The sequence below is a fragment of the Brachyistius frenatus genome, unplaced genomic scaffold, assembly GCF_029030835.1.
Source record: "Brachyistius frenatus isolate BFR_SWC_R1_liver_20210118 unplaced genomic scaffold, ASM2903083v1 Contig_5, whole genome shotgun sequence".
NCBI classification, from domain to species: Eukaryota; Metazoa; Chordata; class Actinopteri; family Embiotocidae; genus Brachyistius; species Brachyistius frenatus.
Genome location: NW_027210604.1, coordinates 7,285,843 through 7,311,296, shown reverse-complemented (window position 1 = coordinate 7,311,296; position 25,454 = coordinate 7,285,843). Strand labels below are relative to the sequence as shown.

The 25,454-nt window shown below is 41.1% G+C and overlaps 1 protein-coding gene across 1 annotated transcript in view; it reads right to left on the bottom strand.

The window, feature by feature from the left end:
- LOC138633643 (reticulon-4 receptor-like 1) overlaps positions 1–23,143 on the bottom strand; it is an 85,304-nt gene extending 62,161 nt beyond the window's left edge. Inside the window, exon 1 of the mRNA XM_069720007.1 lies at positions 22,471–23,143. Coding sequence (XP_069576108.1) covers positions 22,471–22,483 — 13 coding nt within the window. The 5' untranslated portion in view covers positions 22,484–23,143. The remainder of the gene's footprint in view (positions 1–22,470) is intronic.
- Positions 23,144–25,454: the final 2,311 nt, after the last annotated feature.

Here is a 25,454-nt window from a genome sequence, read left to right as displayed (position 1 = left end):
CAAAGTAGAAGCAGAGCAGAAAGCCTCTAGTGAGCAAATTTGTAGTACCGATAGCCATGTGGACTGCAGCTGGCATTTCGGCCGTGGGACATGGTTTTAGGGTAAATGCAGTGTCAGCGTGGCTTTTCAGTCCACGTTGATATTATTTTTTTACTAAATCTGGTGTTGTAACATTATTTTATATTATAATATCAACATATGTTTGTGATATTGTCTGAATTCCTAGAAATGCAGGTGAGACACTATTTCTGGATAAACAAACAACATAGATTTTGGTTAATTCATTAAATGAAATATCTGACGTGTTAAAGTTACTCTGTACTGAATGCTACACACTTAAAACACATATTGTGTATACTTGAAGACTTACAGGTCATTGAATGCTATTCCTTTTTGACAAACCATTCACAAAGGCGATTTATTGAAAATGTTCATGCTTTTTTGTTGACAGTCTTCTTCTTGCCTGCCTTTGTTGTAACATTACCAGCGGTCGATCACGGGGTGTGAAAATATTGGCGGAAGTGTGTCGTGTCAAATTACATGCGTGTTGCAAAACGGAGAACCACTTGTAAAATCTTGTTTCATAGCGCTAAATCTCCACAGGGCGCCTTTAAGGTCATTCTGATGCAGAAGTCCGAAGAATCCGATATCAACATATTGCTTAAAATTGACCCTTGAGGAATGAAAAAAGTCCGTTGAAGTTAATTGAATAAAGCAGTCATGCTTATTGATTTTCAACATTGAATTACAGCAGTACAGAAAAATATTTGACCGGTCATTTTATTTCATAATATATTTAAGCACAGCCTCTGCTGAGTTTCATACACAAACCCAACCTTTGACATCATACACAGTGCAAGGAAATGATATCTACATCAAGACACTGATGTACAAAAAAATTAAACACATTCTCCTGACTTGCTGATAATGGCAGCTGAGTCCCTCGTCATGTTCTTTCAAATTGTGAGGTGTATAAAGTGGTCAGAAAGATCAGTAACGCGTAAAAAAAAGTCCAACAATTTACTATTCATAAGCAGCAAATAAAGAAGTAACAAATGGTTTATAACATACCATAAGGCAGTTGTTATGCAGCTTTAAGGACATTTTTACGTGTCTATAAATGTGTAGATTTTGTCAACAAATATAATTTATCCTATATTCTGAAAACTCATTGCATATGAGTAAACAGTCGTGTGATCCAACGCTGCAGCCACTAAAACTCAATCACCTCTGGACCAACCAAAGCCCCACATTGAATTCTGCTCTCTTTTACATGGTTATTTTCTGGTTTTCTCCATGTTAACTAGGTAGACCCTCCATATTCATACACATCCAAAGCTTAGATAATGGGAAAATTTCCTGGTCCCATTGCAGCATCGCTGTCAGGGATGCTGTGTGAAAACATCAAAGCCACCGCAGCCCCATTTTCTTTTTTACACCTCATCAATTCTGCTCCACATTCCTCTTTTCTGTCTTCTCTTGCGGTGGGTTTTAATTCACCATCTACTTAGTGTCTGTGACAAAGATTACTAGACTTGAATTTGATCTTACTGCACTCACAGTGCAAGTATTATGTGCACAATGGACAATGGATAAGATATGACATACACAATACAATCAGTATATTATTGTATTTTGAGCTTGAATACAGTCGCAGCATCGGGCCGCACTAAAAGAAAAATGAGTACAAACTAAATTTTCACAATTCTGCTTGTTCATTTGTACAAATATGAAAAAATCTAATCAGAGTTCGGAAACCTTTATTTCCAGCTTATTTTTCTAAAGCTTGCATCGTAAACAAAACTTGGCATGAAGGAACCTCCCACTTTAACAACATGTTTTGGTTTTATTTTGCATCGAATATACTTTTGTGCAGCAAAACTAGCAGACAATAAAAAAATAAGCGATAACACTTTTTCAGTGCTTTTTGTCATAAAAATCCCTCGTGTGTAATGTGTAGTGTTACACTTTGACTCATACTATTTTACTGATTAATCATTGGGGCTTGTGTGTTATTTTTCAGTCCTTCATTAAAGGATGGAGGTGTCATCCTGCCTGTTCATCTGCCATCCGAGATTGCTGACATTTCGGAGCCTTCATGAATTCTCTTCTGGTGCCAGCTTCAGGTCAGATTGTCAACTCTTCACATATCGGCACTTACTTCCCTTAAATTGGCTGTTGATTTGGACATCACCCAGTTGATGTTGTGGGGTGACGTGCCGCCTTTCCTCCTGAGTCACCAAAACCAACCATTTAAAGATACATTACATTTGCTGAGTTCATCTATGGAGCATGAATTCGTAGATTGTGGTGCCCACTCCTCCCTTTAGCGCCACCTTCAAGCAAAGACATGGAACTAAGGAAACCTTTTGGCCTGTTTACTGAAGAATAACTGAGCATGTTCATGGTATCATGGGGTTGAACCTGTTTAGATTTTTGTCTGTCCAGTAAGGGCTTACAAGTTTGAGTACCCTGACTGGGAAGGCTCTCTTGTGAAATCATGAGTATGTTGACCGCTTCAACAGTTTTGCATCCTTGAATGCAGTAATTAATTTTCTTTGTTTAACTTTAAGCCTTCCTATTCTAGTTTCATTCAAATTAGCCAACATACAGTATGTAATAACCACAATTATTTATCTCCTTGTAAAATGTATTTATTATGGGAAACATCATGATTCACATATGGAATAATTTCCTCTGGTTCCCTGTTGCTTTTCCACTTACTTAAAAAGGTTTGTTCAGCCATGGCTGCCTGAATGGCCCTGCACATATAAATGAGCCCATTAACTTTGTATTTCTTGCATTTCTTTGATGTCCTTCTCTTGCAGTCTTTGCGGAAACTAGCCTTCAATCTGACTTCAATCCCCACTGTACTTCAAGCTTCCTCTTAGCCCCCTCTTGATCCTCCTTCTCGCGGTAGCTTTGCCCTGTCCAACCAAAACAAGCTCCTAATGAGGCCAAACCTCAGTTTTCACACTCAGACACACGTACGCACATCCACGTGCAGACTTGCTGATACATGCGTGATCACACCCAATCAGCTCTCGTATGAGGTGTTGTTGTGGCTTAGGCGCAGAATCTTCCGTCCATCTATCAGTGATTTTACGTATCTTGCTCCCTCCGTCTCCTTCTCATTCTTTCTCCTGGCCCCTTCGTTTCCACCATTCTCTCTCGGGAGACGGATATCAATGTGCATGTGGGTTTAAAGCCTCCGCAAAATGGGACGACACAGATCACAAGTATAGGTGATACAGATAAGATGGACACCGTGACATAGCGTAAAGAACCCCTGCCCTCCACTTGCCCTTATTTTTTTAATTCCTGCCTCTACGGTATTTTCTGGCGGTCTGCTCTCTCTGGCCAGGGAGCAGCAGATGTTATGGAGTTAAGCTATAATCGTTCTGCTTTAGCTGTAGGCGACAGCTGTGCTTATATATTCTAAAACAGCAGCAGCCCCTTCACTGTATCACCTCCCTTCCTGCTGGAAGACTGATGGTTATTGAACCGGGCTTTTATCACTGCAAAAATCTACTCTCTACTCCAATGCACTCCTGACTTTAAAGTTGTTCATTTGCATCGATCTCTTTCTGTTTGCTTGATAGGTCGCTTTCTTTTTCATCTATTCAAATAATTCCTATTCCATTTCGCCTTTGTTCAACATCATCAATCTGACTTTATGCATCGTCTCTACAGTCGTCTTCCCATATTTCAGTCTTTTGCTTCAGTGTCTGAGCCCCATCCGGAGCTCTGTCTCCGTTTCTTAATTGGTCTGTCCATAATGCATAATGCCAATCCGTAGACCGGCTTAGTGCCTCTCTAGCTTCCTAGAAGATGAAGGAGAATTGATTGGTTTATCCCAGATACCATGGTGACAAAGTCAATGAACATACTCAGTGGAATGAAACTTCATTCAGTTTAGCCAGTGCTCTGTCTGAGTGTGTGAGCGTGAGAGCAGCTGAGACAGACTCTGAGACAGTTTGAAAGACTAAAAATAATTCAGCACTTTTTTGGGTCTTGCCTGTTCTATAATAGAAACCAGCACACTGGCAGCTCTTTCCTGAGACTACTTCAGGTCATTTAATATTTACTACGATAACACTCGTACACTGAGTACTTTGCAATTAGCACGAGGCTCGGCTATGCTTATTTATGCACCAGTAGATGTACAAGAAAGCAAAGGTGCAACTTTTACTGTGCTTACTGTGAAAAGCACGAGTCATCAAACGTCACGATAACATGTGACCTGTTGTTGCTGAGTTTCCTCTTTCGTCTACCTGGTGATGAAACGACCTCCCGTTACAATGACTATATTAGAACCTACAAACTCAAAAGAAAACTCTTTCGCCTCCCATCTCAACCAACTTTGTAGTTTTGTCGCCTCAAATCTTTTCAGTTTCATGTTGCAACATACTGGCAATTTAAGTTTATTGTACATTAGCACCTATTGTGTACATTGTTATTGTTACACCAGCACAAGAGATAGGTTCTAACATTGCTGTAAAATGAAATTACATTGGTAATTGGTGGAATCAATGATTTTAATATAATCTGCATTACCCAGTATCTTGTGTGTAAGTGTTTAGAACAGTGTGAAACTTGTTTTCAACACTGGATGTAGTCTTTAATAAAGGCTAGTAGATATTTTACAGCTCTGGCCATGTGGGTTGGTGTCCAATATCCACTGAGTTCCGACAGCTGTCCACACACATTGTGTGAACTGTGGTGGCATTATGTTACATTACTGTTTGTATATAATATAGTACTATTAATGAAGAAATTGGTGCTATGGCCTCTGTTATAAATGGTTGCTCTAGTAGGAAGTTGTTTTACCTTGATGTCAGGCAAATACCAAAGAAATGCAATTAACATTGTGTTTCCGGGTGTTTAGCTTTCCTAGAAATACTCGTCTATATTTGGCTTTTTATTTATGCAAGTTAAGTAGAAGTCAACATTTTACCCATGTTAAAAAATGCTTTGTTGACATTAACATAATAAAAACCTGTCCTGTTTCCTCCCTAAAAACTTTAAATCCAAAACATAATCTCTGAGGGTATTTGTCCATTATATTAAATATGCATGACAAAATAACTAACAATAAAAGTTAAAGTTCAGTGAAAATGTATATATATATATATATATTCTTGGTCATAACTTATCAAGAATTTAAATCATCTTATACCCATCAGAGCTATAAGGGAGCAGTTTCATCAGATTTGATTGACAGTTTCTGGAAACAAGAGCAAACTAACTCATCAGATTTAAATATAAACATTGGTGCACTCTGTCAGATACAAGTGAGAAAACCTAGGATGAAAATACAAATACAGAAATCTGTCACATGAGAAAATAAGATGAAAGAGAATATGGGTTTTCAGGGCCTTTAAGCTAATGCTAAGTATTTACATATCATCGTAATTCTCAGGGGAAATGGCTGTATTAGGTGCTGTTTATGTGTGTGTGGTCAGTGAGCACACACACATCTTTGTGGACGCAGAGATATGTGGATATCAGCTCATTTGGAAATAAACTGATGCCCACAGTCAGATAAGAAGCTTATCGTGTAGTGAGACCATCTCATAATTAAAACAGAATATGAATAATCTCTAAAGAACACGTTTCATTAATGCAATTTAACTGGCGTGTTTACTCGTTTACACGTAACGATGCGTGCGTCACGCTGCAATCTCGGTCAGGCTATGAAAAACCCCTCCCGAGTCTGATAGACCGTTCACACAAGCTCACGGGTTCATCTGAAAGTAATAGAGCTGATATGTTTGCCAAGGTTGCGGCCATTAAAATGGCATTGATGAAATCCAGGCAAAGAAAAACAACTCGCAACACAACTTTGTTCCCCCAGAATGAATTGATTAATTGATCGCTTTTTTTCTTCCCCCGTGGAGAAGCATTCAATTAAAAATGCAGGTCTGAGTGGAAGGCAACAGCATTGCATGAATCAGCTTGTACAAAGCGGGATTGATAAACAATAAGCTGTCAGGATGATAAAATATTAAAGTAAAGAAAGGTACAGTTGGCACAGACTCACAAAACACAATCATACACACGCAACACACGCACACACACACACACACACACACACACACACACACACACACACACACACACACACACACACACACACACACACACACCTTGGGAAATGATGAGACAGCTCTACTTTTGAATTGAAGCTGCCCATCTTTGGTCAGCCCATAAAATTCCCCTCAGAATCACAGGTCTGAACCGTAAAATTCCTCATGATAAAGGGAGTATGTAACAGCCCCCCCTCTTCTCCATCTCCATCTCCCCTCCCCTCCATCTTCTCGCTCTCTCTCTCTCTCTCTCTCTCTCTCTCTCTCTCTCTCTCTCTCTCTCTCTCTCTCTCTCTCTGGGAGATTGCTTTGGATCGCCCGTCCCCTTTGATGTGAGTAGAGCAAGGGCTTAACTCTGCTCTGGCCTGGCTGACTGACTCAGATTCCAGTAGGTATTACCATGCTAACTCTTTAAGGTAAGTCTGTGCTCCGTCGCCTCCGGACCACAGGGGGCTTCTGGGTTAACACGGAGGGATTGTAGTCGGAAAGAGAAACTGGAGTGCTGGGTAGGAGGAGGTATAAACAAGGCATCGGCTAAATGAGGAAATATAACAAAGCGGCAGCCCGTTTGTGTGTGCAGCATGTGTTTCCAGGTTTAGTATCTACACCACACATTTAATCCAATTTATCTACCTTCGCTGAGGTGCCCTTGTGATTATTAAAACACCAAACGAGCGTCCAAACAACTGGCAGCAGTAGGAGGGGATTGAAGAAGTGGATTACATGTTATTACCCTCTTTTCTGGTGACATCTCAGGATGATTAAGGAGGAATTAGAGTCCATCCATCTCTGACGCCACCATTTTAACAACAGAATACTTTATTTACCTCGCATCCTACTGCTGGTGGCGCCATAGAAACACATGTAATGTATTTAGCTGATGACATACACAAGACAAAATTGGTTATTACTCCGGCTGATCTCGACAAAAGGAAATATGGCATCTTTAAAAGCAGACTGAACTCCCACACGTTGTACAGCCAGCAGCACACATGCACATGTGACTACATGAAAAACCTTTTTCATGAACGTGTCTGGGGAAATGCTTGTGAAATGACATTTGGAGAATATGTAGCTGTCTTGATCTGTTGCCGAGCGGAGCGTGTAAGGTCCCTCAGACTAGCAGAGGAGACAGATGGGAAGAGACGGGGCAGGTAGGAGCAGGCACAGTTAAAGGCAGACCAAAGATTTGAACTTTTTTACATTTCTGATTGGATACAAACATCTATTATTTAGTTTGATACAATTTTTCATGCTTCATGGTATTTCATCGTTCATTTGTTTTGCTCTTTGCATAAACCTGCTTTTTTCCACTTCTGTGTTTCATAACAGTGAAACAGTCCTCAGTTTTGTGACACAAAAGAAATTGCTTTGCATTTATTTTGATTCTCAAAATGAACACAAATGTTTAGGCCATACATAACCTTCCTTGTAAATGAATCCAATTGCACTTGGCAGTACTACAAGTAGATCCTGAGAGTTGTCAAAATCTATCAGAGTTTGCGAGCTCTGAGTCAATGAATGCAAGAGTCGCAGATTCAGTCCGATACAAACCTCGAGTTTTCCAGGACTGCATGTGCTCCGATCAATGGCCTCCGACTGATTCGGTTAAGCAAAAGACTCACTTTAACTGATGGGACATATTTATCTTGGCAATAAAACATGTTTATTTTAATAGCCAAGTTTAATATTCATGTATCAGTGATTCTCCCTTCAGCGTGGATTCATTGTCAGTCAGTGTGGAGATAAAGCATAACCTGTCTTTATAATATAGACAAATGTACTCATCTCCGTTGCCCTAAATCTTGAGTAGTGCAGCACAAATCTGCCCTGGGGATGGATGATTTGCTGTGAGATCCGTTGCCTGACATGGTGTTAGTCACACATATTCAGAGTGAGAGGAGAGAGAGGAAGAGAGAGAGAGGCCTTAAAGGAATATGATAGATAGATACAGTCGTGTGAAGAAGTCCCTACATGCCATGAAGATTGTTGTCCTTTTTGATATATTTGGACGAGTAAATTGATCAACTTTGAAAGCATGCCTATTTAAAAAAAAAAAAGGGGATGTGCTCAAACAAATGGCACATAAAATTGACATTTTGTAGTCATTTTCATAATACAAAAAATACAAAAAACAGATAAGTCACAGGGAAATAGTAAACACACACTACATTTATCACACCTTCAGATCCATAAAAATAGAATCAATGGTCCAGATTAGGTGTAATGATGAGAACCTCCTCAGGGAGTGACAGGTGGAACCTGCTGTTCTCTTTGCTGTTGAAGTGTGTGGTGTCATCATGCCAGGATATAAAGAGCTGTCTAAGGCCTTCAGGGAAAAAAAAAAAGGTTGTGGATGCCTATAAGTCTGGCAGAGTATGTAAAAAGATCTCCAAATTATTTGAAATGAATCATTCCACTGTGAGAAAAATCATCTACTGGTGGCACAGATTTCAAATGACTGCCAATTTTTCCAGGACTGGCCACCTCAGCAAATTCAGTCCAAGAGCAGACTGTTTGATGCGAAAAGACGTCTCCAAGACCCCCAAAATTTCATCACTGCATCTGTGAGGAACTCTTGCAGCTGCTGGTGTCAAAGTCATGCAGCTATAATCAGGAAACGATTGCACAAATTTCACCTGCACAGGAGACGTGCCATGAAAAACCCTCTGCTGTCCAAAAAAAAACCCATTAGAGTAAAACTACACTTTTCTAATGAACATGCTGGCAAAGACCTGGCCTTTTGGAATAATTTACTCTGGAAAGACGAATTAAGGAGAGTTGTTTAGCCTGGGTAACAGTAGACATGTTTGGTGAAGACCAGAGACAGGTTTTGAGGAGAAGAACATATCCCAACTGTGAAGCACGGCGGTGGAAATATCATGGTTTGGTGTTGCTTTGGTGCCTCAGGGACTGTCATTGTTTTAACTCTGCATCATATCCAAATAGTGCTTGAAGATAATGTGAGTACCTCTGTTGAAAGTTGAAGTTAAACCAGAAGTGGACCTTTCAACAGGAAAATGAAGCACACTATATCAAATCCACAAAGGAATGACTAGGAGAGAAGTAATGGACGGTTATTGAATGACCTAGTCGATTCCCAGATTTGAATGCCCTTGAAATGTTGTGGGGGATTTGAAAGAGGCTGTACTTGCAAGAAAACCTTCAAACATCTTGCAGCTGAGCGAATTTTGCATGGAAGAGTGGTCAAACATTACAGCAAACCGATCTTAGACACTGGTGGACAGTTGTGCAAAAAGCCTTAAAGAAGTTATTTCTGTGAAAAGGGGCAGTTTTAGCTTTTGATGCCAAGGGTGCCCTTACCTTTTCTACAGAGGAATATTTCATCTATTTATATGTTTGTTGACTAGATGATTGAAAAAGCTAACTTTCCTTTTGTTGTTTAAGTATATCACCTGTTTTTAACATGTCAGTCAGACCTCAAGGCTGAGTGTTTGTACCGAAGCAGTCTGTCAAAACTTCCTGTCTGCTAAGTATAGCGTAGTGAGTTTTGTGTGGTTGCATACTGCTCGAGCTATTACAAGACTGATTGCACCTGAATTGATTTGGCCAGCTGAAAAATCAACCTAAAACATGTTTAACATTATCTTCCCCTCCTTCCTGGTCTATCTCTTTCACACTATGCCCTCCACGTTTTTCATCATTCCACCATGCGGGTCATTTATTTATTTTTTTTCAGTTCAGCTCTCTATTTCCTTTTACAAATCGCTCTCTCACCTTTCCCATCCTCATGTTATCACTCTCACCGTCATTACTCTCTTCCTACACCCACCTTCCTCTCCACTTTTTCTTGCGTGTCATGCCTCTTTGTTTTCCTCATACATCTATTCCTCCCCCTTTGCATTCCTTGCTTCTCAAATCCATCACCTTTACCTTCCTCCTGAAGTATCTGCTCCCCCCACCCCCTTTCTTCATAACTTCCTCACCCCCTTAAGGTTTTTGCCTCTTCCATTGTTCCTCTCTGTTTTCTGCAGTTTTTCTTTATCTAATTTCTTCTGACTCCAGCATCCTCACCCTCAACATTTGCTCTTTCTTTTTTTTCTTTTTTTTTTATCTCTCACCTCTCCCTCCCTCTCCTTCCCTTTCTCCTTCCATCCCTTCTTCCCTCCCTGGGTGATTAAGTGATGGTTGGGCTGGCACAGCTGGTGTAGTTGGGAAGGCAGCCCATCTTCATGACAGCTGTGCTGCAGTGTAGTTGCCAGATCCTTATTGGGGCAGTAGCACTGTAGAAAGCATAACAACAACACAGGTCACACAAGCTTTTTGGGACTCGCTGTATTATGAGGTTGGCATCTGTTGTGTTGTGATTATCTGTCAGATCATTATATCACTAAATAACAGGTGCCAGCAAAGGTGTAAAAAATTTTGTACTGTGAAGATCACGAGTATGAATGTTTCTGTTCCGGCAGACTCCCCTCAGCCTGTCTCATTTTCCTTTCCCCGCTCTTTCTCACAAGCTCTCAGTGTTACAGCAATTGCTCCACACAGCCTCTGCATGCACACCTTTAACTCACACCTGCATAACAACAACGATGTCTCCTGTAGCGTGGGTGAGATGACATTAACTTTTTAACCAGTGGTGGCATCTGTTAAATTGCACATCTGGGGAAAAAAAAAAAAAAAAAAAAGCTGGCCCGACCAGGGTTACAGGAAGGTCACACATTCCAGGTGAAGAGTTGGACTGACTCATGACTCAGCAGAAACAAGCACCTTTCTCAAAGCAGTGATTAAATTGTGCCAGGATGATGGTGCTACAACTCAGTTATGAGCTTGGTGAGCTGTGCTAAACTCACTATTAGTCACAAGCTGTTGTCTACTTGGCAGGAGTGTTTTCTCCTCTCTGCGCACTTGTGCTTCATCAGCTTTCAGTCATGTTGACAGCTTAAGAAGATTAATGCAGTATTGTTTAAAGGGGGAGAGGGAGTTCAGAGGGTGCACCGTGGATGTCTTCACCCTTCCTTCCCCTCACCGCTGTAATAGTCAGTTCAGATGTGAAGCGAGCACACCTTGGTGTCTGTGTTGTAGCAGTCCTCCTCTAACAGACCCTCGCCCTCAACGTTAACATCAGCACAGATGCTGCAGGGACAAGTTTCCCATAAACACCACTTACATCGGACAGCAGAACAACCATAAACCAGCTCTATCAACAATAGCTCTACCATCTTGACACTTTTATTTAAAGCTCACTATGTCTAATGCTGTCTTGGCGCACAACGTAGGTTTGAGTCAAGATTCTGGTCCATTCTTGTGATATCAACCTGTAATAATCTCTCCATGTTTCAAAAGCAAATGTACTGTACCACTGTTAACATGCCATAAATGAGATGTTTCATTCCCAGCCACAAACTACCATTTAAATGATTACTGACATAAAATCAAAGCTTGCTAAATCAAAGCTCGCTATAAAAGGAAAATTCACTATGGATTATTACAGCCTCAACCTTGAGCCCATCATGTACAAATCATTTGTAATTTTCTGAGCACAGAGTAGACAGAAGCAGGGTCGGTTTAGTATTTCTAATTCATTCTTTTGAAATCTTAGTTCGTCACAAATTTCAGCCATTTTAAGCATGCTATCAACAAATACTGGATATATACTTTACTTTTATTGAAAATTATAAATATAACCCACCCGACAAAAAAATAGATGTTCTAGGTTGAATGCAATATACCAGGAAAAAAAACTGCTGAAAACAAAATATTTTAAAGCCTTTCTGGCTCACTCATTCTAGGAAAAAGCATCAGTGAGGCCTTAAATATGAATGTAATGTCATGAAAATGACTCCGGGTTTGTGCAATGATGTGCAATATGATGCTGATTTACATGTGTTTTCCAGTTCTGTTAAAAACTTTGCCTCTGATTACTTTATTAGTTGTTTTCCAGAAAACCATCCTCTCTCAATCCAATAAAAGCGCATCCTGGGATTCATCTGTACAGCGTCTCCAGCTGAGCCTATGATTGTTACATAAGACCAAGTGTGACACACACACACACTGAATACACATGGACGAACACCATGTTGTAATGAGACTAAGATTCAAGACACAAACAAGATGTGGCAGCAGACAAACAACACTTTCTCACACGTCCCTCATCTCCTGCACTCTCACATCACTCCATCTTTACTTCCCCTCGTCACTCCGAGGCACGCATCAAACACAGACTCCCAAAAAATACTTCTTCTAATTTCAGCCATTTCATGCGTTAGTGTCGTTGTGTGGTGTGCCGGTTGCACTTTTGCCTCGGCTTTGTGAGGCGAAGTCATTTTTGGCTTTTACTTATTTGCTGTCCTTGGGGCTAATTTAGGAATTTAGTCAGGACTTGGATTTAGCATCAGTAAAAGTGGATCAGGATGAACTTCATTAAACCCACTGCTGGGTCCTGGCAAGTGTGTGTGTGTGTGTGTGTGTGTGTGTGTGTGTGTGTGTGTGTGTGTGTGTGTGTGTGTGTGTGTGTGTGTGTGTGTGTGTGTGTGTGTGTGTGTGTGTGTGTGTGTGTGTGTGGTGTGTGTGTGTGTGTGTGTGTGCGCAGAGTATCAAGGAGTCTGCTTTAGAGCCCAGATCCAGCAAAAAGCACAGATGAACATGTAAAAGGGACAGAGACAACGGTGCAGGTATTAGAAAATGATCCAAAAAGCACATTACTAAATGACTCAATCGTCAATCTCATTGCTGACTAATTTTCCTGTGAATCATTTAACCGATTGTTTACCAATAGCATTTTGCCTGGATTTCAAGTTTAAATTTGCAAGTTTCCCAATTCTTATAGGATGAAAATATAATCAATAACAAAATCGTACATGTTTTCACCTGCTAAAATAAAGAAGAGTTGAGGTGTTCTTGGTGGTGTTTGTGCACATGTATATCAGGGTATATCATTTAAAACTGCGCTCCAACTGTTAGTGTAAGCACCAGTCAGAGGCAGATGGGCTCGTTAATGCAGTGATGTAGTTATGTAAGACTTGCTACTGCTGCCGCTCCTGTCTGTCTATACTGCAGTACAGAGAGAGAGGCAGAAGATGTTAAAAAAAGAGCGAGTCAGCATGTGCATGTGTCTCTTTAAGTGGTTATGTATGTGCCGACACGTGTGTGTGTGTGTGTGTGTGTGTGTGTGTGTGTGTGTGTGTGTGTGTGTGTGTGTGTGTGTGTGTGTGTGTGTGTGTGTGTGTGTGTGTGTGTGTGTGTGTGTGTGTGTGTGTGTGTGTGTGTGTGTGTGTGTGGAAACCGTGTGGGACAGATGGTGATTGATGTGGTAAATCAGGAGGAATTGACTTGTTGTCCTGGGTTTGATGAACTCTTCTGCCTCTTTAACCTATCTCCTTCAATTCCCCACATGCTGGGTAACAGACACTTAACACTTTACTGCACAGTAAAAGGTGAGACAGACAGAAACAAAGCAGAGAGCTTCAGAAACCAAACCAACAAATAGAGATGAAAGGTTGCAAGGCACTTTTTTCTATATGCATATTAATATACTAATACGTAGGGATACACAAGCAATTAATCTGTGGTTAGTTGCAGGGGGTAGACAAAACAACATAAATAATAAATGAAAAATGACTTAAAGCAACTGAAGTACAAACAGCGCTGCAGCATGAATGGATCATACAGTGTGAGGTTGAATTCCAATGTGCAGAAACATAAAAGAGGATGAGGTATTAGAATTTTGATTTGAGAATTTAAATGCAGAATAAGGACAAGAGGGCTTTATGGAGGCAAAGTGATCTGCAGGTTCTTATCTCATGTTATGTAAGATGAACACTGCTAGATGATTTCATACGTCCGTGAAAACAGTCAAAACTTATGATAACAACATACATTATTTGCCTTTGCTGTTATTTCAGATTCATACAAGACACCACATCATTGTGCCTTCCCAACGTTGCACATAATAGATATTAAAAAAAAAAAACCTATTTATGTGAATGTTTTATGACATAAACTACTAGATTAAGTAATAGTAGTAACTGTCGTCGTGTTTAACCGCTTTGCTTGGCATGACCTAGAGAAATATTACCTTCTGTATGGAAGCTGGACATGGTCAGCAGTCTCCAGTGTCAAATTCACACACTCTGTTGACCCAGCCATCCACCCAGCCCTCCTCCCTACGAGGTTTTGCTCTGCTCGGAGAGCAGCCTGCTGCTCTCGCCTGTGTGCTTCCACCGTTTCCATTTGCCAGCGCAGCGTCTTGCTGAACTGCATAGAATTCAGGCAAAAGTTGAACCAAGTTCAACATTTTCTTGCCAAGTTGTCTGCGTTGGCACCCCCACTGCACCAACAGAGAGACTCATTCAAATGAATGGGGAACATGGCCTAAGGCATATGAATACACAACTAATACTGCTGTTTTCTCGTGAGTGAAGTCTCTTGACACTGCCTTATCTCAGAGGAATTGCACTTTCAGGTTGAAACTATCTAAGATATGATTGACAGTACAAGTTTTTCAATTCTGCTAATTGGCTTACAGCCATCTTTACAGACACTTCTAGATTTCTTAGCAATGATGAATCAGCCTCTTCAAAGTTGAAACTCTTTCATAAGAAGCATTTTGTCTCCCCTCTGTAAACACCAGGGTGCAACTCAGATCCCATGTAACAACCTGCATGTTGTAGTAGGGGAGCTGCGATAAGAGCCAGTTTATGCAAGCACGTTAAATAGCTTATCCTATTTACTTTTTTTTTTTGTACCCCCAAGTCCTGTTTCCATGACAATATTCAGCATTTATTTATGTTTACAAGGTTCTTTGTAATCAGAAGATGAATATCAAGACCTTATCAGAATAGAACATGGAATTAGAGCTGGTGGCTACAATACAAAACAACATGCACGCAAGCATGTCACAGAGACTGCGGGTGGCACATATCAGAATAACTGGCATGTGGACTAGAAGAAGACAAGATGATAAAAAAAAAAAAAATTAAAAAAAAAAAGAGAGGGAGGCAGAGTGAAGAAAAGGGAAGAGAGGGGGAGTGAAAGGATGGACCGAGCTGTGTGATCTGCCGTGAGGAAAGCAGCAAGCCCATACTGCTGAGAGCTGTGGACCCCAAATGCCTTATCGGAAACCAAAACAGCTATCAATTATTCAACAGGTACAGAGCGAACCAGCTACAGAGAAGAAGACATGGGAGGAGAGGAGATTTGAGGCGGGGAGGGGGGATGAAGGAGATATATCCTGCATGGGACTTGGTCACAAAGGAAGCCGTTATGCGGTACGTGTGCTGATTGATACTGCATCTGTCACTTTTTGACTAACGTACCAGAAACAGTGAACAAATATGGGACTTAAGACAGTTTGTGGACAAATATGTGAGACTTCATGGCGTCTGTTTAAAGGAATAGTTCAACCTTTTTGCTTTCTTTCTTTTTCTTTCAGTTTTTCTCAATATAGTATAATTATCAATGCAACACTTTTAAAACTTACAGCTTTTTTTATTTATTTTTTTGCATCTCATTTTTCAAATGCTTGGTGACAAATATAAAAACGACAACCTTTTAGCAGGAGTGACATGTTGGTTATATTTGTCGGCCGTGTCGTCACAATGAGGTTCAGATGTTTGATATCACTGTGCCAGTACAGAAATTACAACTGGCCGCCTGCATTAAAGCCACACACTGTATGAGCTGCTGTTTGCTGAGAAGTACCTCAAGCACTCCCCATAAAGTCACAAACTGCCTTTTTTATATTTCTGTATATGCGCCGGTTAAACAAACACGATACACCCTATTATTTTGTAAGCTTTACAGGTGTTGGTTGGTATTTTCTTTTAACTTTGAACAGAGTCAGGCTGCATGTTTCCCTCTGCCTCCAGCTTTATTGCTAGGCGTAGGTACTCTCTCTCTCTGTACTTAATGCACAGACATGAAATTCATATCCATTTTCTCGTGTCACTCTCAGAAAGAAATGTCTCAAAAATGTTTATGGCTCATTCACTTCAATAAGCAGATGAGGATGCTGCTGCAAGCGACTGGTTCATCCAGCTGCCTCTCCCCCCTGGTGACAAGAAAATACCAAAGTTCCTGGGAGAGAGAGAGAGAGAGGAGGAGACACTGAAGCACCCACGTGATCGGCTCCACCAGCTTCACCTGCCACTGGCCTCGCTCTCTTTCTTTGTGCGTTCCTTTATCCTCCAGGTGAAGCCGGCTTCTTAATAATCATTCATTTTCTTCCCGTGTCCGTCTTTCTGTCTCACTCTTAATCCCCAGCCTTTCCTCTTTTTTTCTTTTTTTTCTGCACGCCTGCATCAGCATCTGCTTAGTACACAGTGGAACTCCTCTCTAATGCTCCTGATCTGACATTTACACTAACGACTCCTGAGGCTCGAACACGCGCAAACACAAAATCCTTACGAGAACCGTGTTCTTGCTATGTGATTACGCACATTTGTATGCCTCTCCTCCGAAAAGTTTCTCACACGCGGACACAATCACGCATCTCACTCACAGCCTTGGTCTCTCTCTCCCTCCCTCTCTCTCTCACACTCTCACAAACACTTGCAGTACATGCAGTAAATGCACAACCAGACCCAGCTGTTGCTACGTGACCCTGCAATCAAAAGGCCTTCACAGGAGTCCTGATGGAGTAATGTCTCGTTTGATTGGGCATTTTATTCACACAGGACCTTTATGCTGCGAGTGCAGTCAGCTCTCAGGGTACGCCGTGGAGATTCATAAGCCAATTAGCGCACCGTATTTACCAACAATTCAGCAAGCCACTTTACTGCAGTGGCAATTAAACACGTAGTACGAGTATAATTAGAGCGAGCCGAGCAATAAACCTTTTGTGCCTTGTCCATTCTGCGATGCTCACCTTATGGTTTTCAACACCTTTTTGTGGCTTTAAAAATAGAGCTAAGTAATGACTCCTTTGCTGTGGCTGGCTCCTTTAACCTACTGAAAAATATTGAAAGTGCAAAACAGTATGTTTTTATGTAAAAACAAATGTGTGATAAATCTTTACTTGGCAGGAAAGTTAGAAGAAAACACCAGAGGGCCATTGTGAAATACCATTTCATGCTCTGTACAGCATAATTTGTGTCACTTGGTGTTTGTTTATTTAGCATCAAAACAATTTCTGCTCATCGTGGGGGTTTTTTGCATTGTGTTTGCAAGAGTTCACCAGTTTAGAAGCTCGGAGCTGCAAAACATCCGTCCCAGTAATTATTTGAACGAATTTGTACACGATGCATCGACTGTAAAATGTGGCGCACGTTCCCCAAAATTGTCGAGCGACTTAATGATAAAATAGGATTCAGCAGGTGGACCACACTGAGCTCAGGATACAGCAAGAAGAAAGAAGGAGTCTGTGAGTGACCTTGAGATCAGTGCAGGAGGAGCGGTTGCAAAGGTCATTGATATGCACAGCCATCACATGGACGCTCGCCGCGTGTGGTCATGTGTGTAGTGATGCGTTTCATCCTGCTCTCCACTGTGACTTGCATTAGCGATGTAATTGATTATCATATGACTTCCATTCCAGTCACCGAATCCCAAGATGATTTAGCTCCCTAATATCTTCACAGAGTCCACACAAAGTACCGTATTCCCCGTATTTGTGTGCTAATCCGTAAAATCTGTGCGCTGCCTCAGGATGTCGGTTCTGCAAGAGCAAATTTGGATCAATCTCGGCACTCAATTACTCCACCATTTGGTGCTTCACGACCCGAATAAACATTTTGTCACCAATCCATATGTTATTATCATCCATCAAGGCGATCATAGATGCTAGTACGTGCGCGCATACACACACACACACACACACACACACACACACACACACATATACAGAGCAATGCAGAAGAGCAACAGTAGAGTCTAATTGTTTGACTGTAGACTTGACAATGGCCTGCAGTCAAAATGTATGTGCGCCAATGCAACTGTCAGCTCACTGCCATCAGATGCACCATGTGATACTATGTTTCTGACGGTGTTATTTCAAAACGCGTATCAAATTGTGGAGAGTACATGTTATTTTAACCTAATTAGCACAACTGACGGCCAACAGTACTGCATGAACATACAGTATGCACGAAGAATCGCTGGGGGTTTAATCAGGGCAAACTTCTCGTTCGTTAAAGCTCGAGTTGAGCAGGAATTCCATGATACCGCTGGAAAGTTTCGCAATCAGGCGAGATTTTATTCACATGTGGGCCCAGAGAAAGCCAGCGGCCCTCGAGCAAGGCGGAGGCTACAGCCTGAATGAACAGGGGCTTGCAATTTTACCATCATATATTGATATTGATCAGTGAATTTCAGCACTGAGCAGAGGTTCATTATAGATTATCATTGCTGAAGGTAATATCACAGAACATTTCACTGCTTCAGATATTACAAAAAAAAAAATTGGTGGATTACAGTGCAGTCAACGACGGGGCCGAGGAGGAAAGTGTGAGGATGAAATTATATTAAGAAGTGATGATAAAAGAAGAAATGTGTCATGCCTTCAAAAGCTGAAGTTCATAACTCAAGTAGGAGCTGCAAAATCGTGCTTTTTCCCATATGGACTGAACTTATAAATCAAATCCAAACCCACATACTATTTTGCGGTTTCTGTAGACTTCATGAGTTGACGTTGAAGGAAGAACACTGCGGGTGAGGCATGAGGTAAAAATGTCACATGAGGGGAAAGGAATGAGTGCATCAACATTTGTACTCCGCTGCTTATTTAAGTCTAACACACAGACATGATATACAGTGACGGATATTGAGTATGACTTACACTTCCCAAGGATATCATTATCTTAAAATAATATCTTTAAATAAATCATCTTAGAAATCACAGAAAAGAAGACACTCAGCAGAACTGTCTTGGGAATCATCATATTTTAAAATGTTCTTTTGTATGAAAGTCCTCAATCAATACTCGTCTGTACATCCATGCATATATTGTACCGAGGAACTTCTGATAGTTAAATCAGCAAACAATTAATGGTGCTTGTTTGCCCTGAATGTAAGCAAATATTTGCTCAAAATGGGGGTGTATGTAGGCAGGCATTGAGGGGGGGAGGGGGGGTCACAGTAGCTACACATTTAATGATGTTTAATTTGATTAACTAAGTCTAGTGGAAAGTGATACTACAAACTGCATCAGTAAAAAAAAAGATGAATTCAAACTACACAAATATTTTGTTTATATTGGCGACTAAACTTCAAAGTTTTTGACATTGCCCAGCAACGTGGGGACAAAACCCTAGATTACACTGTTATTGCCTGAAATGGATTCAACCAATAATGTTTTTAAAATCAATGTCCTTATTTCTTTATCCAGTTCAACCAGCAGCCAGCCAACCCATTCTGAAAAATGTTTAGGCTTTTGAATCCAGAATGTCTGCTAATGTTGAATCTTGCTGCAGCAGGATGTGATGGTGCAGTGCCATTTTCCAATGCTCTCGAGAAAGCCCTGTCCATCAAACGGCTGTCAAAACCTTGAGAACATAATACGTATTTATCAATAGATTTCATTTGTTTGTCTGATCCACAATTACATTAAAAATACATTCGCACTATCTGACTTCTACTCAGTGGTGCTTGTTAGTGTTTGCACCTTGCACTGAATGATGAAATAGCATGCTTACATCTGATTTATGAGTATAATTGACTAATAAGTGTCAAAAAGCTTCACTGAATCTGGCAATTTTCTAAAAGGGATAAAAACAGATGAATGCTTCTTAGCTTTTGACGAGTGTACTGGTTACATCACCGAATTAGCAAGAGACAAAAGAAAAGTGTTAATTAGCCATTTATAAATATTAATAAATGAATGTGCCTAAACTGTAATTTTATGCAGAAAGTAGAGCTTCAAATAAAAAGACAACAAAGTCAGAACTCAATTGACAAATTATATCTGCAGCTGTTTAAAAAAAATTACTAATCTTTTTTGTACATTTATTTCAAAGCTAAAGTATTAAATATTTGACAGTCAAGCTTCTAAAATTTGAGGATTTATCGTTATTGTATGATTACTACCTTTTTGGGGGGTGGGGTGAGGGTGGGGGCGGTTGGTTGAATAAAACACCTATTTGAAGATTAAAACTTTTGTTTTCTGGAAAATATCATTTTTACAATTCTCCAGCATTTTATTGACAAATTAGGAGAGCAATCAAGAAACTAATCATAATAATCGATCATACGCGTTTTGCCAGCCTGCAGCTGAAAACACAAATGGCTGCGCACTTTTACAGATTGTGACAGAGCATAATAAAGCCTTCCGCGTGTCTTTTTTTTAATTTATTTTTTTTAGTAAAAGAGCTCCTCTTTTCATAAGTACTTTCAAGGTCTGGCATATTTTTGCTCACACAGTGTCACATTACTGTGGGGAAAAAATAAAAATAAATAAACTATAGATAAATAGAGAGACAACTGGAAAGTTGGGTGACAAAGACAAAGTCAAGGAAGGGAAACAAATCCAGCTTCAAACAAGCTGGGAAACAAAGCTTCGGCAGCTACCCAAACCAGTCAGCTAGTAGCCAATCAGCCTGCCAGGCTTCTCTTCTCTCAGTCTGAGGCTGGCAGCAGGAGGCGGCCAAGCAGAGAAATACAGAGAAAGAACGAGAGACAGACAAGAAGAGAAAGAGAGGGGGGGGGGGGTTTCATTACACTCGACCACTTCTCCTCCTTCTCCTCTCTCCCTCTCTTGTTTTGTCCCACCGCAGAGATACTGTAGGTAAAGGTGACGGACGTAGATAACTTTATCGCAGGCAGACTCGCACAATTACTCTGAATTTTATGATTGTGACTGACAGTCGCATATTTGTAGGAGGAGATACAAAGCGAGGCACCAGCCATCGCCACTGTGTGTTTTTGCTGCGTGTACGGGTGGGTGGGAGGGTGGGTGCTATCCATCTGAAATTACAGGAAGATTAAAATTAAAGCTTGTCTCCCTGAAGCCAGCACACGCTCTCTGTCTCTCTGTCGCGCACGCACACACACACAGACAGACACACACACACACACAGACAGACACACACACACACACACACACACACACACACACAGCACTAATCAGCCCTCTGTCAAGCCCATTAGGTCCCACCCTTAATGAGGAGATCGCCCAGCTTGTGCCCTGACTCGGTCCAACCAAGTGAGCTAATAGATAATGATGTGCATGGATGTATGCACGTTGTTTCCCTCCTCTGTGTTGGACTGCACTGAAATGACAAATGACAGACTTCCAGTGTCTCTATTAAAGATGTTTTTCTATTATGTTCTCAGGGTTCAGTCAGCCGTGCACTACACTCATCACAAAACAGTTCCCTGACAAGCTGCCTTTCACTAGAGCCCTTTTTTTTTTTTTTTTTTTTTTTTTTGAGGGAGGGTGGGGAGGGGGGCCTGATTGACAGATGAGTCACCACTCCACACACCAAAAATACATTTCTTTCAAATGTGTGTGTAGCCCAGGTTTTCATTATTCCCATCACATTTTCAGTTATGACAAGATGACTGGTGTTTTGTTTAATATGGAACATCAATTTGTGAAATGGCTTTTTTGTTCATAGTGATGTTATTTGGACCCTGTCTCACACGTGCGCGTTTGTGTGTACGCGCGCGCGCTCGTACAGAAAAGATGTTGGGGAGAGAGGTGTTTTTTTTTTTTTTTAGAGCTTCCCTGTCAACACATGCACAGGCAAGGTCATTGTGGTAAAACTTAATACCTTTCCTCACCACAAAACAGCAGTGTGTCGGTGTCAGAGTAAACAGCAGGCGCTGGACGCACGCTGTTAATTCTCTGGGCAATACTTCCACCGGTTTTTATTCTCCCAGGGCCCGCGGACCCGGTGGGAGAGTCATCATCTCCCTCACTGCAGACACAAGTCAAAACACCCGGCTGTCGGTCGGCTGAGCGCCTCCTTTCTGCCACGCCAATTTGAACCACACGCGCACGCAAAAGCGTGCGCACCAAAAAGCCACATGTGCACGCGCGCACAAAGTGATCAAAACGAGTGAAACTTCAGAAAACATAAAAGGCAAAGTATTAACTTTTTCTTTCTTGAGCTTATTCTCACGCAATCTCTTCCTATTTTTTTTTTTCTCGCACACACGCGCAACAGCCATCCTCGTGCAGGCAAGTACCACAAACTGCAGTGCGGCAGCGGTTCGCTATTTTAAGAATCATTTTTACATGAAGTGAATAAATATTTAATTTCCATTCCAGTCCCGGATGGTAAGGACAACTGGTAAGTTGTTAAGGTGGCACCTAGAGATTAATTTCCAACTCAATTTAGCCACACAAAAAAAAAATAATAATAAAATAAAATACTTCCAAGAATTTGTATTAACACGCATCCATTGACACAGATAATAAACAGGCCGGCCACACGCGCTCCAAATCACCAGCAACAGAAACAAGTGAATTCCTTTCTCTTACCTCGCCTAAACATATTGGCAGCGGCTGTTTGGACCGTCTAGTAGTCTCTGTGCTGGAGTAGCATCCTTGTGAGAGTCCAGTCCTGTGCTGCTGATTGTTTTGATTCCCTTTGACCGCTGGCAGGCAGATTGTAGTCTTGTCTCCTTGATGGCTGTTTTTTTTTTATCAAGTGAAGACGGTCGGAGGAGGAAGAGGAGGAGGAGGAGGACGAGGTGGTGGTGGTGGAGGAGGAGGAGGAGGAGGAGTTGGAGGATGATGTTTGACAAATTTCAAGATGAAAATAAAACCGGGCTCAAACGAAGTTGTCCGCAGTTTTAAATGAAATACGTGGGGGGGGGAAAGCTCATTGTCCCGTCCCAACACACGCAGATGCCTTTTAATGATATTTCAACTCGCCGCCATCTGGTGTTTCAGAACCTGTAACATACTTTATCTGATGCCCGAATATGTGGGAAAGATGCTGCCAAGAGCGTATCGAAAACAGACCGAAATCAGAGGAAAGTTCCTTTACGTCTTCTCCGTCGTCCTCCTGTCGGGTCTTCGGCCGCAAGTCAGGTTGGCTGGAGTCTAAAATGTGCGGTGTGTGGATCGCCAGTGTGAGTCAGTACCGTGCACTGTCTCTGTTACCGGAGAGCTCCGAGGCAGCCGCTTCAATCCCCCTCCCACAGCGAGATGTGACTGATGAAAGCCAAAACACCCCCCCCCCCCACACACACACACACACACCACCCCACCTCTCTCTCTCTCTCTCTCTCTCTCTCTCTCTCTCTCTCTCTCTCTCTCTCTCTCTAAATTCACATAGGCTGTGCTGTATTCGTTTGACAGATAACCTATAGACCAATGTTTAGAAAACAGTTCAAGGTCCTCATCAAAATCCTTGTATCAGTTCTGGCACCCTCGCATTCCCTCACTTATGTCTCCTTATCTCCTCTCCCCAATTCAATTTCAACAATCCAGCCTATTGCATAAACAATATTACAGAAGCTTCAATTACAATTCATTTACTCTTTGTCTCTTCTTCTGATTCATCTGCTTCCCCTCCTTACTTTCTCTCATTTATTCTCACACTCTTTCTCACAAATTTAATTTTAGAATAGCTTCAGCCCATTGGCAGAGCCATAATGGAATTAACAGTAAGGTTTACAAGGAAAATATAATTCACAGCTAGAAAATTTGAAGAAAAAAAAAAAAAAAAAAGAAGGCAGCAATTGTTTTGGTATTTGCTAGAGGAAAAATCACTGCAGAAAAACCATTCACCCAATTTGAATCTTATCAGACTATTAAATGGCCCTTATCGGTTGTCATCACGCCCATGCTTCAGACTGGGCGAACCTACCAGCACCTTGTGGGCCGTAAGGTTACATTTATTGTGACCGCTAGTTGCTGCTGTAATTATGATGAGAGCAAAGGAGAAGTTCGGGGCAATTAGATAGATCAAACACAGGACTTTCGCTTAGGATACCAACAGATCCTTTAACAGAGCTTTAGAAGTCCTCTGCAGAGATGGGAGAAACATTTAATGGCATTTATATATGCTGAAAGCATGAGGGAAAAGGATTCTCTTGTAGAATGGGACAAAAATGTGATTATTTAAGCAGAAGTCCAAGCACAATGTCGCTCTTCCTCTGCTAGTACCATCCTCACAGTAAAGCATGGTGGTGGTAGTTTCATACATGCTTCTCAGTGGTAGGAGCAGGGAGACTGGACAGAGTTGAAAAGAGAAGTCCTTGAAGAAAAAGCGTAAGCCGGGGGGTGGGAGGGGGCCAAAGCCCAAAACCCAAAGCCCAGAGGCCAAACTTAAACCCCTTAGAATCTCTGTGGAGAGACCTGAAGTTGGCAGTTCTTAGAAGCATGCCATCCAATCTGACAGAGTTTGAGAGGATCAGCCAGGAGGGGTGGGATAAACTGTCCAGATCCAGGTGTGCAAAGCTGGAATAGACTCACCCAGACCTGAAACTGTAAAAGGAAAAAAGGATAAAGGTGTTTCTACAACGTACTGAATAAAGGTCAATACTTTTATAAATCAGAAATTTCAGTTTTTCGATTTTCAATCGATGTGCAAAACATTCTGATAACATCGTTTAACTTCAGAAAGGATTATTGCAAGTAGGTTTATGTGGACAAAAATTACAGTTTTATCCATTCAATGATAACTCTACAACACAATCAAGTGTGCAAAAAGTGAAAGAGTCTGAGCATACTGTCTGATTCCACGGTATTCTTTCTTTTATCTTTGACTGTAATTTGGTTTGTCCAATTTGCACAAGGCATGTGTTATCTCTGTCCATTATATTCCGTATATTTCCCATTTTTTTCTCCCTGGTTTCAAATTTAATGATCTTTATCATGAATAAGCAATAACCCACAGCCAACTTTAATTTGAATGATGGCGACACCTTGTATAGGTGAATGCTGCTGATTGTGTCTTTGTGTAGATTTGAACGTTTAACAGAATAATACAAAATATAATTTCAATCATACAAATGGCCAAACGTTGATGAGAGTAATTACAGTTTTTGTGTGTTTCTCAAATTGTTTTCTCTTTGGTTGTGGAGTGCACTGGTATATTAACTCTCCCTGGGGAGGGTTTCTCTCCCAGGATGTATTGCATTTTGATTTGGTCAGAGAAGGTGTCATTTTCTTTAAATCCCCTGTTAACTACAGTTTTCACGTTAGCATTAATATTTCAACTGCATATTTGCCACAATCCACACAATAAACAATACAGCCTAAACAATTACAAAGTAAATTGTAACTGCCCAGCACAAAATGGTGAACTCAAATGAAGGTGTAAATCAGGGGTGTCAAACGTACGGCCCACGGGCCGCATCCAGCCCGCCAGACGGTCCAGCTCTGCCCGCCGGATGACTTTGCTAAGTGTGAAAATTACAGAAAGACATAAATTGCATTTCTATGAGAATATGGAGGTTTATGAGTACAAATGTTTTGTAATTTATTTTTTTTAATCGATCCAGTAATTGCTT